The sequence below is a fragment of the Diaporthe citri genome (genome assembly GCF_014595645.1).
Source record: "Diaporthe citri strain NFHF-8-4 chromosome Unknown scaffold_6, whole genome shotgun sequence".
Lineage (NCBI taxonomy): Eukaryota > Fungi > Ascomycota > Sordariomycetes > Diaporthales > Diaporthaceae > Diaporthe > Diaporthe citri.
The window spans coordinates 4,082,017-4,096,381 of record NW_025064851.1 but is presented as its reverse complement, the minus strand read 5'-3'; the positions used below and the strand labels follow the sequence as shown (position 1 = coordinate 4,096,381).

The 14,365-nt window shown below is 54.7% G+C and overlaps 5 protein-coding genes across 5 annotated transcripts; 2 read left to right on the top strand and 3 right to left on the bottom strand.

Moving 5' to 3' along the window:
- Positions 1 to 1,063: 1,063 nt before the first annotated feature.
- INS49_013071 (uncharacterized protein) lies at positions 1,064 to 2,600 on the bottom strand (the record flags this gene model as incomplete). The annotated part of the gene is made up of 4 exons (XM_043173773.1): positions 1,064 to 1,222; positions 1,319 to 1,873; positions 1,939 to 2,506; positions 2,575 to 2,600. The coding sequence occupies 4 exons, from the start codon at positions 2,598 to 2,600 to the stop codon at positions 1,064 to 1,066; spliced, it is 1,308 nt and encodes a 435-aa protein (XP_043023070.1).
- A 2,424-nt stretch (positions 2,601 to 5,024) lies between these two features.
- On the top strand, positions 5,025 to 6,600 carry INS49_013070 (uncharacterized protein; the record flags this gene model as incomplete). The annotated part of the gene is made up of 3 exons (XM_043173772.1): positions 5,025 to 5,466; positions 5,571 to 6,060; positions 6,144 to 6,600. 3 exons carry the CDS (start codon positions 5,025 to 5,027, stop codon positions 6,598 to 6,600), a joined length of 1,389 nt encoding a protein of 462 aa, XP_043023069.1.
- A 238-nt stretch (positions 6,601 to 6,838) lies between these two features.
- INS49_013069 (uncharacterized protein) lies at positions 6,839 to 7,965 on the bottom strand (the record flags this gene model as incomplete). The annotated part of the gene is made up of 3 exons (XM_043173771.1): positions 6,839 to 7,203; positions 7,261 to 7,555; positions 7,639 to 7,965. The coding sequence occupies 3 exons, from the start codon at positions 7,963 to 7,965 to the stop codon at positions 6,839 to 6,841; spliced, it is 987 nt and encodes a 328-aa protein (XP_043023068.1).
- Positions 7,966 to 8,902: 937 nt separating this feature from the next.
- INS49_013068 (uncharacterized protein) lies at positions 8,903 to 9,755 on the bottom strand (the record flags this gene model as incomplete). Its single annotated transcript, XM_043173770.1, has 2 exons — positions 8,903 to 9,271; positions 9,351 to 9,755. The coding sequence occupies 2 exons, from the start codon at positions 9,753 to 9,755 to the stop codon at positions 8,903 to 8,905; spliced, it is 774 nt and encodes a 257-aa protein (XP_043023067.1).
- Positions 9,756 to 12,267: 2,512 nt separating this feature from the next.
- INS49_013067 (uncharacterized protein) lies at positions 12,268 to 14,280 on the top strand (the record flags this gene model as incomplete). Its single annotated transcript, XM_043173769.1, has 3 exons — positions 12,268 to 13,516; positions 13,582 to 14,172; positions 14,234 to 14,280. The coding sequence occupies 3 exons, from the start codon at positions 12,268 to 12,270 to the stop codon at positions 14,278 to 14,280; spliced, it is 1,887 nt and encodes a 628-aa protein (XP_043023066.1).
- Between the last annotated feature and the right edge of the window lie 85 nt (positions 14,281 to 14,365).

Genomic DNA, 14,365 nt, shown 5'->3' with positions numbered 1-14,365 from the left:
GGCGAATCCATCCCACATATTTGCCGCCCGCCCGTCCGGCCTGTCCCGCGCCGGGCTGTCGCGCTGCATCCCTCGGTAACGTGTGCTGCGCTGAGCTGAGATGAGGTCAGATTGGGACAAATCGTGAGAAACTCCGCGCCGAGGGCGTCGCAGCCTGAGGGATTGTAATATACGTGATCCTTCAGCAGCCAGTCGGGAGCTAGACAAAGCAGCCGCTCGGGTTCGGGAAGCGAGACTGTGACGTCGTCTTGGCCTTACGTGGGGTTACTCCTGGAAGTAATAGCACGACGTACCTCAACGGCTGAAGTTAGTGGGATTATCGAACTGAACTTGAACGAGTCTGGGCACGTTCATGGTCGTGGTCATGTATTGCGCCGTTTGAGGATTCTTTGCCCACCGTTGATGGATTTAGATTTGCGGTGAGAGGAATACAAAAGGAGTTGGTTGTGGAGAGCCCGATCGAGAATTTCAAAAATGGGCACAAATCTTCTTTGCGTGAATTGCTCTGCCATATCGTCACCAGAATTCGAACGTGAATGGCCTGGGTTTTGAAAATCTTGAGTAATCAAACAGACTGACGTGAGGCCACACATCTAGACAGACTTGCTAGTAGATCTATCTCAGCCATAGTGTAACAAACGAGGCTCAGCGGGAGAGCAGCAGTGAAACATGACTCTCCGGGTCATGTGACGGATCTACCCGTGATCAGCGGTCTTTATTCAGACGTCGGTCTTCGATCACGCCATTGTCACACACTTGAGCATAGCCTGGCGATGACATTCATGATCGCAATGACTATTTCCAACCTTCTTGATACGCCTCACGATTGCTCGTCATGCTGATGGAATACCGGATGCCAGTAACAATGAAACTCCTGCCAGAAAATACTGTCACAATTCGACCCGAGAAGAAGTGCTCATGCGCACTCAACAAGTCTCCTCCAGAGTGGAGACAATCAGCCCTCGAGTTCATCCACCCCCCAGCCATAACTCCTGGACGCCGCCCTATCTATACTTGCCGTCTAGATGACTATGATGCATAAATAAGAAGCAAGCCATGCAACTCATTGGTATGCTCGCATCCCTGCACCAGATAACGGCCCCAGACTATGTGCAGCTTGCGTGATTTCCCTTAGCTTCTGGGAAAATGCCGCCATCAGGTCGGCCCTAGTCGACAGAAGCTCGGCGCACAGCGTCAAGGGGATGCTCATGAGCGGATGAACCTGTGAAGAGCAGGGTCCAGTCAGCGAAACCCCAGGACCCAAAAAAATCATGAAGAACAGATTACGATCAGAAAGTGGAGACAAAATGCAACAGACCTTCCAGCTATTTAGTTCGGACATCTTCCCCATCAAGCGGAGCACCTCCTGAGCCGCCCTATCGGCCATCTGCGCAGGCGACTCGATGCTGACAACGTGACTCATATCCAGGTTCGGAGCCGGAGTCGGATAACCGTCCGCGGTGTGCCACAGGTAAAGCACGATCGCGCGCCACACCATAGCCAGAAAAAGCAGCATGGGCTCCCGCTCCTGTGCCGCTGGAGGATGGTGCACGGCAAAGGCGCCCATGCTGTCGGCTGCTAGCGAGTCGAGCCAAGCGTGGCGGTCCCAGAAGGCGAACATGTCGTGCGGTGTCTGCGCGGTGGTGGTGTCACGCCCGGTCGCTGTGTCCATCACCGCCTGCCGGCGGTGTGACAGGGCATGCCCAGCTACTGTAGCCGCTACTATACATTCATGAAATGGGGACGAGGGCACCATTGCGGGAGAGGTGGATGTGGATGCTATACTTGTAGTCTTGAATTCTGAGAGGAAGCCCATGGGCACGGGCTGGCCGTATTGGAACGCCACCTCGGGGCAGGGGAGCCGCACAGATACCTGTTCCGCGATGGTACAGGTTAACACCTATTGCAGGTATTCTGGACCTAGAGAAGAGCACTTACTCGTTCGCTAAACGTAGGAGGTGATCCGTTGCGCAGGCTCATGAGCCGGTCTAGGCAGTACGCGAACCAAAAGGTCCTCCGCCGCTGCTCAATCTCAATCCATTGCGCATGGTGATTCTGACTGTCAATATTCATCTCAGTGGGTACGCCACCATCCGCGGCTGTCCACGAAGGATCTAGCTGGATGAGTCGAAAGGCCCGCCCGGCTGTGATCCAGGCGCGGCGGAAGCTCACACACATGAGCTCGTGGACAGCCAGTAGCAGCCACGCCTGCACGACCTCCGTGTCGGCAGTAGCTGTGATGGCAGTGGTAGTGGTGGTAGTGGGTTCGTCTGCGCTGCCGGTGCGCTGGTCGAGATTCTCAAGAGCCTGCCTTGTCCTTTGGTAGAGCGAGTCCCGGAGCGTCAGGTGGTAAGCCGAGGCCGAGGCAGCCAAAGTCCACATGGCATTCCGTAGGGCATTCTGTGCCTCGCCCGTGGAGCCTGGCTCGGATTTAGCCCACTCGGTGTAGCGGCCGTGGTGTATGATTGGTATGAACATATGTATCCTGTCCATGTATAATTGGTCCCTGTGCATGGTCAGAGCTGGGGACCTCAGGGCCGAAGTAAGTAAGGAGGATACATTATTAGAACTTACAGGTCAGACTGGACCAGACTCGGCATTGTTACGTCCGGAGAGCATCCTGGACTGCTGCTGTTGTGGGTATTTGCGGGGGTTTGTGGGCTTGAGTTGGGCCGAGTGGTGGTATCGGGGCGAGGTATGATATTCTTTGCTGGTCTTGGAGTAGCGCCTGGCCGAATGGCATCTTGTATCAGCACAGACCAGCTGTCTGGAGTCTCCAGCAACGACAAGATGTCCTTGTCGTCATACGAAATGGGACGTGGGCTAGGCAAAGAGTCGCCCTCGCCTGAACTGTCCAGTGGCCATGCGAGCTGGCTCAGTCCCATCTCGCTCATATCTCCTAAATCCGTGAAGTCCGGCATCTCCCCAAGGTCTAACGACGTATTGGACACATCCCCAGCTGACGGCGGATTGGACAGCACACATGGCTGCCCGCCGAGGGCCCCCTCGAGAGCCGCTGCCCAGGCCAATATTGCGTCAGCAAGCACACAGTATGTACAAGAGAGATGAAAACAAGTTCCATACACATCCTCGCCTGCAGCGTCTTGAGATACCCTCGCTTGGGGCCGCGCGTCGGCTTGGTAGCTGGTACTATGCAGGCGACGCCAGATGTCTGGCAGGCGCCGCACTGCGGCTTTTGGCGATCGCACCGGAGCTTTCGGCGACGGCACTCGTCACAGGCAGCCCCAGGTTGCTGCCGAGTTCGCGTTGCTTGAGGAGAGCTGTCCGAGCTGTCATTGCCCGCACTGGAGCGGACTAACATGGAATCCGTTTGGCCGTCTGAAATACAGGGTTCGTTCCTACAAGAAACCTTCAAATTGAAACTAAATCAGTCTGCGATCGTTAGCACAGCACTGTACGCTGAGTAGATAGAGAACAGGTTTGATCCTTAGTAAGGGACGGTGTTTTGTAAGGTTTATGCTTCGCTCCCATGAGGTCTTGATGTTGGTGAACGAGAAGAGCAGAGGTGCCTGTGTGGGCTGACGGATCTCGTGTTCAAGCTACAGAAGAAAGGGAGAAAATGGACGGATCACCCATTTACACCACAGCTAACTAGCAAATGCATGCAGGCAACCCACGCGCATCCCACACCAGTCTACATGTGGTGGTACAAGGCGACTAAGAATTTGAGCTTGAAGTCACAGTTTTAGTCTAAAGCCATCCCAGAGCCGCCAGTTTGGACGGAGGAATCCTCTGCTTGATTGATTGAAGCCTAGACACAGGGCCACGCTTAATAATTAGGCAGATTGTCACTTCAAGGATGATAGCTCAGCAATGCTGGTCTGTAAAGCAATTAGTTAGAGCAATTTAAAGAAGAAATGATCATCAACCCCTGCTCGTCAACGCCGCTATATCCCACGCCACGATGAAACAACAATGGTCAAGAGCGAGGTCCTTACTTTTGCGAATTTTGATTCTCGAATCGGGTCGGGCCCGAACACACTCACACTCAACTCACGCAACTGTGCTGACTGCCTGCTAAGGTTGTTCACCGCTCGTTGAACGAACCAAATGGGCGCACCGTTGCGAGCTGCCATGGCAGGCTGACCTTCGTGCTTCCGCTTAACACTTAATTCCTGAGGCTAAGGCCGAGGGATGGCGGTGGCTGTAGGTGACGATCATCGCACTCCTGCGGCTCCTGCGGCTCCAGTCCGATTTCTTACATCAGGGTAGGCTCTTTCAGTGACCGGTGTGAGCACCAATCAGTTGCCAAGAGCGCCTTGATAGCGGCTGAATGTTTGTAACTTGTACCTGATCGTATTGCTGACATGCCTGGATGTTGTGCATGATCTCAAGACTAGGAGGGCGGGGGCAGAGGGGGGGGGGTTCTGCACTGCCGATTCCGCGTATACAAATAGCCTAGTGTTATGGACCTACATGCAGGACCCCGTACCCATTACTTTAGAAGAGTAGACAGTACTTTGCCCTGGTACTTTAATATGCATGGCGTTTAATTGGTGTTTTCATTATACCACAATTGCTCTTGCCGGGTCCATAACTACCACGTTGGGCATAGTCCGGCAGACAAAAGGAGGTCGAGCCACGGGTCCCGCACATTATCACGCCGTTGGAAGCTGGGCACGCAGCTCTTTGTGTCACACACACAAATGCAAACAGTTTAGTTCCCGTCGTGCATTTGTCCACGCCCAGCCAGCCAGCCTCAACGAGCTGAGAGACGGAGTTATGGTCGCGACCAGAGCGCGACGTCACACAGCATTTACACGCTCGTCTTAGCTCCGAACCGTTGTTCCTTGATGTACGATTGTGGACACAATGTTCGACACACATAAAGTCCAGCCAACCGAGCCCGTACAGCATGCACTGCTAGTAATAATACTGCGCAAGTAATTTGATCCTAACGCTCGCCGGTCTACCTTACACACAGTATATCACACATGTGAGGTCCAGCCATCCCGACGCCAAGAATCCCATCACGCAGCGGAATCGAACCACCAGTGACGGTCATGTCCTCGACTTCCGACTCAGCCATGTCCAGCAGCGATGGGCGCGATCCTGAGAAGGCTGCCAAGACCAGCCCAAATCGTGCGGACCTCGTGCAGCCCAGCCGCGGTTCCGGCGGTGCGCTGGCAGCCAAAGACGGCCTCCCCCCTCTTGACACGTCCCTGCGTGGCTGGCTGGCCGTGGTCGGCGGGTTCCTCTGCCTGTTTGTGTCCTTTGGCTGGATCACATGCATCGGCGTCTTCCAGGCGTACTACAGCACCCACCAGCTGCGCGAGTACAGCCCCAGCGCCGTGGGCTGGATCTCCTCGGCTGAAGTAACCCTCCTCTTCCTTGGCGTGCCCATCTTCGGCGCCCTGTTCGACCGCCTGGGCCCTACGGTGATCCTCGTGGTCGGGACGGCGCTGCACGTGGGCGGCCTGCTGGGCGTCGCGAGCTGCCGCACCTGTCAGTATCACTCTTCTCCTGCTGCAGTTTCCCGGTCTTTGTGGTTCAGAAAGTTCCAGAATGTGTCACCTCAGGACCTGTAGCAGGTGATTAACAGGTAGCAGATGGCCAGTTCTTCGCTGCACAGAGTGTCGTCAGTGCCATGGGCACCGGGGCCATCTTCGTGGCCGGCACCACCGCCGCTGGCACCTGGTTCCACGCCCGGCGGGGTCTGGCCCTCGGCCTCGTCAGTGCTGGGAGCGCCCTGGGCGCTGTCATTGGAACCGCTGTCATCCCCGTCCTGTTCGACCGCATTGGCTTCCCCTGGACCATGCGCGCCGTCGCCCTGACATACTTTGTCCTCATGATCTTGGCCATCGCCACCACGTCCCGCCGGCCTCTGCCAGCAGGCCGCCCTCGAGCGCCTTTCCGTGCGTCCAATATCCTACCAGTGAGACTCCTGCGCCAGGGCCCTGTTCTCACGCTGGCTTTGGCGTGTTTCTTCTACTTTCTGGGCGTCTTCATTCCCTACAACTACATGGTTGTGGAGGCGATGGACGATGGAGAAAGTGAGCGCACGGCCAACAACCTGCTCGTCATCCTAAGTGCCACAAGGTACGTTGGTTCCTGTCAACTCTATACCACGTTACACTGCCAATATATCCTGCTGCACAGCATGGGACTAATCCACATGACAGCACCGTGGGCCGTGTCATGCCTGGCTGGCTCGGCGACCGGTACGGGCGCTTCAACACCACCATCGCCTTCACGTTCTTCTCGGTGGCGCTTGTTCTCGGCGTGTGGATCGGCGCGCCGTGGGAGGACGGGCGCATCGCCTTTGCAGCGTTGTACGGTTTCGGATCCGGCACCTTCGTGTCCATGGTGCCCACCTTGGTGGCCCAGATTTGTCCGGACATGAGCCAGCTAGGCTTGCACCTCGGTGCCGTCTACCTTGTCATCGCCCCGTCGGTCCTCATCGCCCAGCCTGTGGGTGGCGAGCTTTCCGAGGCGGCGGGTAAGCAGGGCCGGGACCATTACGTGTGGCTCAAGGTTTTCTGTGCGCTGGGCATGCTGGTGGGTGTTGTAGGCTTCATGGCTGCAAGAGCGGCTTACATGGGTCACACCGGGAGGCTTTGGATGAGCGGGAAGGTTTGAGAGATAAATCTTTGGTACTCCATTGTGTGCAAGTATTCTCTATGTGACCCATGTATAACATATAGGAATATCTAGAAATCTCATTGTTATTCAAATAGTACGGTGTTGAAGTTGATCAACTACCAGTGATGATCCGCGTACCACATGCAGCATAACGAAGCGTCTGATGCATTCAGAGAGTGACCAAATGTCACCAATATGTTTTTATGGAATTTTGCGTAAATAAATCTACCCATGTCTAGAGTAACGGGCCTCTAGTTCCCAGAGTACCCATCAAACACGAACGGACATATTCACCGACTTCCGTCTCCTCGCCCGAACCATCCAGTGCCTTGGTCTTGAATCGCAAGTTTCCGTCAAGGAAGAAGGCAATACTGTAGCGGTGCTTGTCCTTGTCGCTGAAAGTGATGACACGGTGGCAGGCACTACGGTAATATCCGCCCGTGTATTTCTGCATCAGGTCGCCAATGTTGATAACAAAGCCATCCTCAACCACTGGTACAGGAATCCAATCCTCCGTAGGCGGATACCACACCTGTAGGCCTTCGGTCCCAGGCTGCTGCAGCAGAATGGTAATGGCACTGAAGTCGGTATGGGCGGCGACTGGACAGGGCGGGTAAGGTTAGAAGAGGGAAGGGAGACGGTAACAGCGGGACCTACCTCCGAACTGGCGTGGGTCCTTCTCCTTGACAGGGCCGTAGTGAAGGAAGCGCATGGGGATCGCTGGGTCCACGGTCAGGCCGTCGAGCGCATCGGGTGGGCATCCCCACTTCTCAGGCAGGCCTTGCACCAGAATACGGACGATGACCTTAGCAAGAGCCACCATCCTGGCTTGGTATGCCAGGACGACATCCTGGAACTCCTCACGAGGGAGATCCGGCCACAGATTTGGGCCGGTCAGGAAGCTGCCCGCCTCAGGATCATCTGCTGGGACCTCTCGGCCTACGATGAATGTCTAATTGCACACATGATATGTTAGCTTTGAAGTTGTGATGAAAATATGCAGATTCGAAGTATCGGACTTGTGTGGTGACTCACTTCCTTCGTGTCAGGCAGCAGGTCTCCCTTGTGCTGCTGGATGAAGGGCGGCTCCCAGCCCCTGAAGGATCTGCCCACGGCCTTCCCGACGTGGACATCCTTGCGCTTCTCCTCAGGCAGTGCAAAAAAGCGCTTGCTGCTCTCGAAAGCCTGGTTCAGCTGTGTGTTCGGAATACCATGCCCGACGAGAGTGAAGAAGCCGTAAGTTGTACATGCATGGCGCACATCATCCACGACCTGGCCACGCTCCGCCTCGGAGGCAGAGGGCGACAGGAACGCGCTCACATCCACTGTGGGTATGGGGCTGTCGTTGCTCTGGCTCCCCATGATGACTATGGCTCTGTGTGCTGTGCAATCAAGGTTGGGTCTGCCAGGTTGCAGGATTTAATCATGGTTGAGTAGCACTCATACTTGAACTCAACATTTAGTATATATAGACATGAGAAGTATTTCTTCCGCACCTAGTCGAATTCGATCAGCAACCAGAGCAGCCGCACGAGGCTATTCTGATCAGGCCACAGCGTGGCGGTGATGGCTTCATGAAGGGAGAAGGATGTGGTCCCATCGTGAGAGACAATTGAGAAACTCCGGGCCCGAGCCATCTCGTAAGCAAGCTAGCCCCCAACGTTCGGAAGGATTTGAGGTTTTCACCGGGACCTAAAAGTGATCCACCCGTCTTACATGCATAACCGCACTTGAGGGGTGCATGTAAGCTCGGGAGCCTAAGTGTGTGATGGGGTCACATTGCACAATGCAGGGTCTTGAGCGACAGTGGCTCCTCCCCACGCCTACATATTTCGTGATCATGCTCCCATTTGAGATTCTAGTACATTAATTAGTGGCATCCTGATGTTTCTTTTGCCTCTGTACACTAGACCGAGTCTTGACTAGTACGAAAATCGGTTTCCGAATTTTACTGCAGCAACAAGCTGTGGTATGGAAATGCGGATAATAAGAGAAGGATGCAATGTTTACAAGCATGGAATGCCCTCCCGTCGTTAGTAACATCTGGCTAAATGCTGCAATGAAGCACATTCATAAACGACATGTCTTTGGGAGATTTCATAGTGTGGATTCAAGAAATATGGGGCGTGGGAGGTTCAATTTAGGCTTGATATTTTGGAGAAGAATAGTTTGCTAATCTCTGACAACTCTGTGCCTCCGAGCCATTTTTTGTGGAACTCCAAGTTCCACTCTGTCTGGAACAAGTAAACAAGTGAATTCTTAGCCTCAGCTCAGTAAGAAAGATACAATCCCCGTCATCCTAGGCCATACCACCATTAGCACGAAGTACCTGGCCTGAAACCCAGGTGGAGTGGGCAAGGAAGACAACGGCCTCAGCGATTTCCTCGGGTGTACCAATCCGTCCCTGAGGGCTGAAATTGGCGATGGTCTTGAGCAGCTCGTCGCTCTTGCCGCGGAAAAAGAGCTCGGTGCCCGTGGGGCCGGGGGCTACGGCGTTGACGAGCACGCCCTTTCGCCCGAGGTCCTTGCTGATGACGCGGGTCATCTGCTCGATAGCGCCCTTGGTGCTGTTGTAGAGCAGATATCCCGGCATCACGGTAGAGGCCGTGGTTAGGGTGGTGGACACGAAGATGATGTGGGAGCCGCGCGCCAAGTACGGGGCGGCAGCCTGCGAGGAGGAGGGCGGTCAGCGATCAGACCATGTCGTGCCAAGCGTGCCACATTTTATAGGGATTAGAGATGCTTACCTGGGCGAGGAAGTAGGGTCCCTTGACGTTGATGGCAAAGGTCCGGTCAAAGTCGGCCTCCGTGGTGTGCTGCAGGTCCTTCATAGGCAGCACGCCCGCGTTGGGAATCAACACGTCGATCTTGGAGTAGGCATCAACCGTCTGTTTGACGAGTGAGTGTACGCCATCCAGCGTGCTAGCATCAGCTCGCACGAGGCGTGCCTCACCCGCGCCAAGCTTTTGGATCTCGGTGAGGACACCCTGTGCGGCCTCCTCGTCAGAGGAATAGTTGATTACCACAGTGGCGCCAAGACGGGCGAGCGCGATGGATGTGGCCTTGCCGATGCCCTTGGAGCCACCAGTGATGATGGCAACCTTGCCTTGGAGGGATGGGGTGGGAGGAGCGGCGGAGGGGTTGGCAGTCATGCTGGATGTGTTGGGGTGAGAGTGTGTAGCTGAGACTGAAGGTGATACTGAATCTGGTAAAGTAGAGTTGCCTGGCTTGACACGGCGTGAGAGTTTGGAAATAGCTTGCCTCATTGGCCGTGGATGCGAAAGTGGATGACTGGTTTCTTTCAGGGTGGCCTGAGTTGAACAGTAGGAGATGTAATGCCTAGACATCACGAGCCCCTTCGGCTTCCCCTGGACTTGGACCTTTAATACCTGGGGCTCCTTTCGTGCGGACCGGTGAGACTCAGCCTCAAAGGCGCGATAACTCCGTCACCGCAAAAGGTACTTTGTATCTCCGATCGCGACGGGGTTTCGGGACAAGCAGCCGAGTTATTGTTCGGATTTTGCTGCATTCGCTCTTTGTGTGGGAATGCATTTTGGCTGCATGTGCCCGCCACTTCACGCCTTGTGTGACGTAGCTTCAACCTGGGCCGCCTCAACACGCCTCAGTCCTGAAGTACTCCTGTCAGCATCAAATATGCCCAATTTGGGTTAGTCTGACACATCCTCTCCTTTCATCCTGGGAATCTCCGAACATGTGTTGACAAAGAGAAATAGGGATGGGAATGGCAACGGGTTAACTGACTTGCTTGGTTTTTCCCAGTTTTCCGTTGTTGCTTGTTTTATCTCCGAACGTTTTACTTCTTCGCGTCTTCAATTTGAGACAATTTTCTATAGCACGGGGGCCGCGTCTTTTGTTCTTTTGTACTGTCGATATGGAACCTCTACTATTTCAATACATCAATCGAGTGAATGGTATTTGCTTTTTGCGTAACAACAAAACTATGTGGTCACTTGTACCTAGCTAATGTGGCAATGTACCTATATTTAGTTTGTGTGCGGATGGATCCGACTGAATTATTGGAAAGAAGGTGACATTCCCTTCACTGACTGTGAATTTTGGATTGACCTAGTTGAAGTCGAGCTACTGCTGCAATGTCGTTTCAGCCGCAAATAATACCACGTTGTTCCATTTTACTAAGATCAGTTGGGAGGCTGCAGAAGGACAAATTTGTGTTGTATGTAACGTTTAGTGCTGATGCCGGATCTAGACATATCTGGCATGGGGGAGACATCCTTCGGTGCTACGAAACGCCAATCTGCACAATGCTGCACTACAGCACATGATCGTATAAGACGAGGAGGCGTGGGTGACTTTCCGTCAAAGTTGCAGCAGATGTAACATTGGCTGTGGGATTGGAGATTAGTCACGAGTTGCACGCTACTAGTATTCGCTGCCGCATCTTCCACGATTGTGAGCATGGTTTGGATGTGGGATTGTAATAGTAGGCTGTACAGCAATCCTAACCTCCTTGAGAATCTCCCTGTCCAATATTTTAGCTCCTGTGCCAGGAAGATATACGAAGCCCAAGATTAGAGTTCAACGAGTCAAGAGCATGTTCCGTGACACTTGGCGCATGTGGCGCACGTGGTTTCGAGAAGACGCCCGGAAGGAAAGTCGAATCATCCGGGTCGTAAGTGGTGCAAAGAGCTCTGGGCCCGCTTACAATTGCTGTTGAGGGAGGCTCAGGCAACACAAAGTTTCACAGCCATGGAAGATCCCGATGAAATGGAACCCCACGTGGGCTTAAGAGCTGCCTGTTCCTTCCAGAAGGATCGAAGCGGATGTTGGCGGGCCAGTCACTCCCGCGGGCGCGCTTAGACGGTCGGACATCCATCAGCCTCAGCCCTACAGAGATTCTTGGGCGTATGATTACCCTCTCATTTCATTCTGATTAGCGCACCGCGGCTACCTGGAGTATACTATCTGACCCATCGGGTATCTGAGCCACTTAGGTTCAGATGGGGGCGCCTAATAATATCATCCAAAAAGCAGCCAGCCCAGGTTATCTTTGTACATGTTCGGGGAGGATTGCGGCTCGACTGTCAATTCCGACACGTTTTTCTGGATTCTTTGTGACTTGTACGCCCTTGAATCACATGGTTGGAAACACAAAACAGTTGAGGAACATGGCCCCGTACGGGTGGCCTAGTAGATGGCGGGAAGGATGAAGTGGCGCTCACATGGTCTCTGTCGATGGGTTCGTCGGGAGCATGGCCTCCTTCACGGGTCCGCACGGATAGTCTACGAGATTTTGGAAGGGTAGGACGGGATGGATTATTGTCAGCTGATGAGAAGCCAGCCCATCTCGTCGCCAATGTAGACAAATAACCCCGATTCAGGAAGACGTTGGGCTTGATTCAGCATGGCGCAAATTAGTGTGAGCAAGACTACACCATCGCTACGGCCGAAGGTCACCCACCACGAGACTGTCTGCGAAGGCTCACACTTCGCGAAGGAAGCGAGGGAAGGGGGCGGAGGATACCACCAAGGCCGTTCCTCGAGAATGCGTATATATAGAGGGGAGTCGTCGACGATATCCAGGCGAATCGAAGTTGTTCATCCCCAGGTCGCTCAAGTTCTTCGATACAGAGCACAAGTACCACCACACGATCTCTTTCTTATTTCCCACACTCCACCATCAGAATGCATACCCTTCAGCTATCAGCCCTGGCAGCTATTGTTCTGCCTGGGCTCTCGGTGCGAGCGGCTCCTAACCCGCCCTTGCAGAACTCCACTGCGACTCAAAACCCCCTCTTAAGCACTAGCTTTGGCATCCCCGGGCAGGACTATGAGTTCGACTACATTATCGTGGGCGGCGGTCAGGCCGGCCTCACAGTTGCTGGCAGGCTGGCTGAGAACAGGGATCTCAGTGTGGGCGTGATCGAGGCTGGCAGCTTCTACGAGATCACCAACGGCAACCTCAGCGAGATTCCGTCCTACGATAACTGGTACACCGGCAAAGACATGGACAACTGGCACCCGGGTGTTGACTGGGGCCTCGTCACTGAGCCCCAGGAGGCACTTCTCAACGCGCGGGCCCACTATCCAAGAGGTCGCGTGCTGGGTGGATGCAGCGCACGCAACTACATGACCTACCATCTTCCTACTCGGGGGTCCCTTGAGCAGATGGCAGAGGCGGCCGACTCTGATGCCTACATATTTGACAACTTCTTTCCTTACTTCACAAAATCCCAGAACTTCACACCACCAGTTGGCGGCACCTTTGACCGGTTCGCAAACTCAACACCCGACTACGACCCGGCCATGCTCGGCACCGATGGGCCTCTGTCAGTGCTTTATCCCAAATACGCACAGCCCTTTGGCAGTTGGGCGGCAATGGGCTTCGAGGCCATCGGACTGCATTCGCAGAGCGGTTTCGAGAGCGGCGACCTGTCAGGTGCCTATGCCTACCCTCTCGCGACGATCCGGAACGACGACAACACTCGCGAGTCGTCTGAGACAGCTTTCCTCCGGCCACACCTCAATGTGCGCCAACCTAACCTGATCACTTTCATATCAACCATGGCTAAGCGTGTCCTGTTCGACGAGAACAGGCGGGCCACAGGCGTCCTCGTCGACACTCAAGGTCTCCAGTACACTCTGCGCGCACGCAGGGAGGTCATCGTGTCTGCCGGTTCTTTCCACAGCCCCCAGCTCCTGATGGTATCGGGTATCGGGCCCAGGGCCACACTGGAGGAGCACGGTATCGAGGTGATCCAGGACAGCCCTGGTGTAGGCCAGAACATGAAGGACCACGTCCTCTTCGGCAGCACGTACAGGGTCAACGTTGTCACCGGCTCTGCCTTTGGTAATCCTGAGCAGCGGGCTCTGTTCGAGGAGCAGTACGCGCACGGAAATGGGCCCATGACCAACCCAGGTATTGACATTCTCGGTATGTGGAACCCTGTATCAGTCCAAATTGCATTCTTTGTGGGGGATTGACTAACCACTTCACAGGCTGGGAGCGTCTTCCTCGAAACAACCTCACCAACTCTACCATCTCAACTCTGGACTCGACCTTCTCGGCCGACTGGCCTGAGGTTGAGTATCTCCCCAACGGGGGCTACTTCGGTAACGCAACCAACTTCCAGACCAACCAGCCCCAGGACGAGTACCAGTACGCATCCGTCATCGCGGGTCTCGTGGCGACGCTTTCAACCGGCAACGTGACCATCCAGTCCAACGACACGGCCGATCACCCCATCATCAACCCCAACTGGCTAAGCCACCCCGTCGACATGGAGGTTGCCATCGCCGCCTTCAAGCGCACCCGCCAGGTCTGGGAGTCCCCGGCCATGCAGCCCCTTCTGGTGGGAGAAGAGTACTTCCCCGGCCCCGGCTTTGTGACTGACGAGGACATCTGGCGCCACATCCAGGCGAGCTTCTCGCCCATCTTCCACGCCGCCTGCACGTGCCGCATGGGCCCCGAGGGCGACAGCATGGCTGTGCTCGACGCCCAGGCAAGGGTCCGCGGTGTCGAGGGCCTGCGTGTTGTGGACGCCTCGAGCCTGCCCATTCTGCCTCCCGGGCATCCGATGTCTGTCATCTGTAGGTATACCCGGAGAACATCTGCCTGTTCTATTTCACTTTTACTGACTGGTATTAATAGACGCACTCGCTGAAAAGATCGTCGATGACATTCTGAACGGCAACTAAGCCGCAGTAAAACACTTTGTGCATATTCAACGAACGTTCTCTGTGTACATGAAAGTACCTTCACTTCTAATTCAATACTTGGATA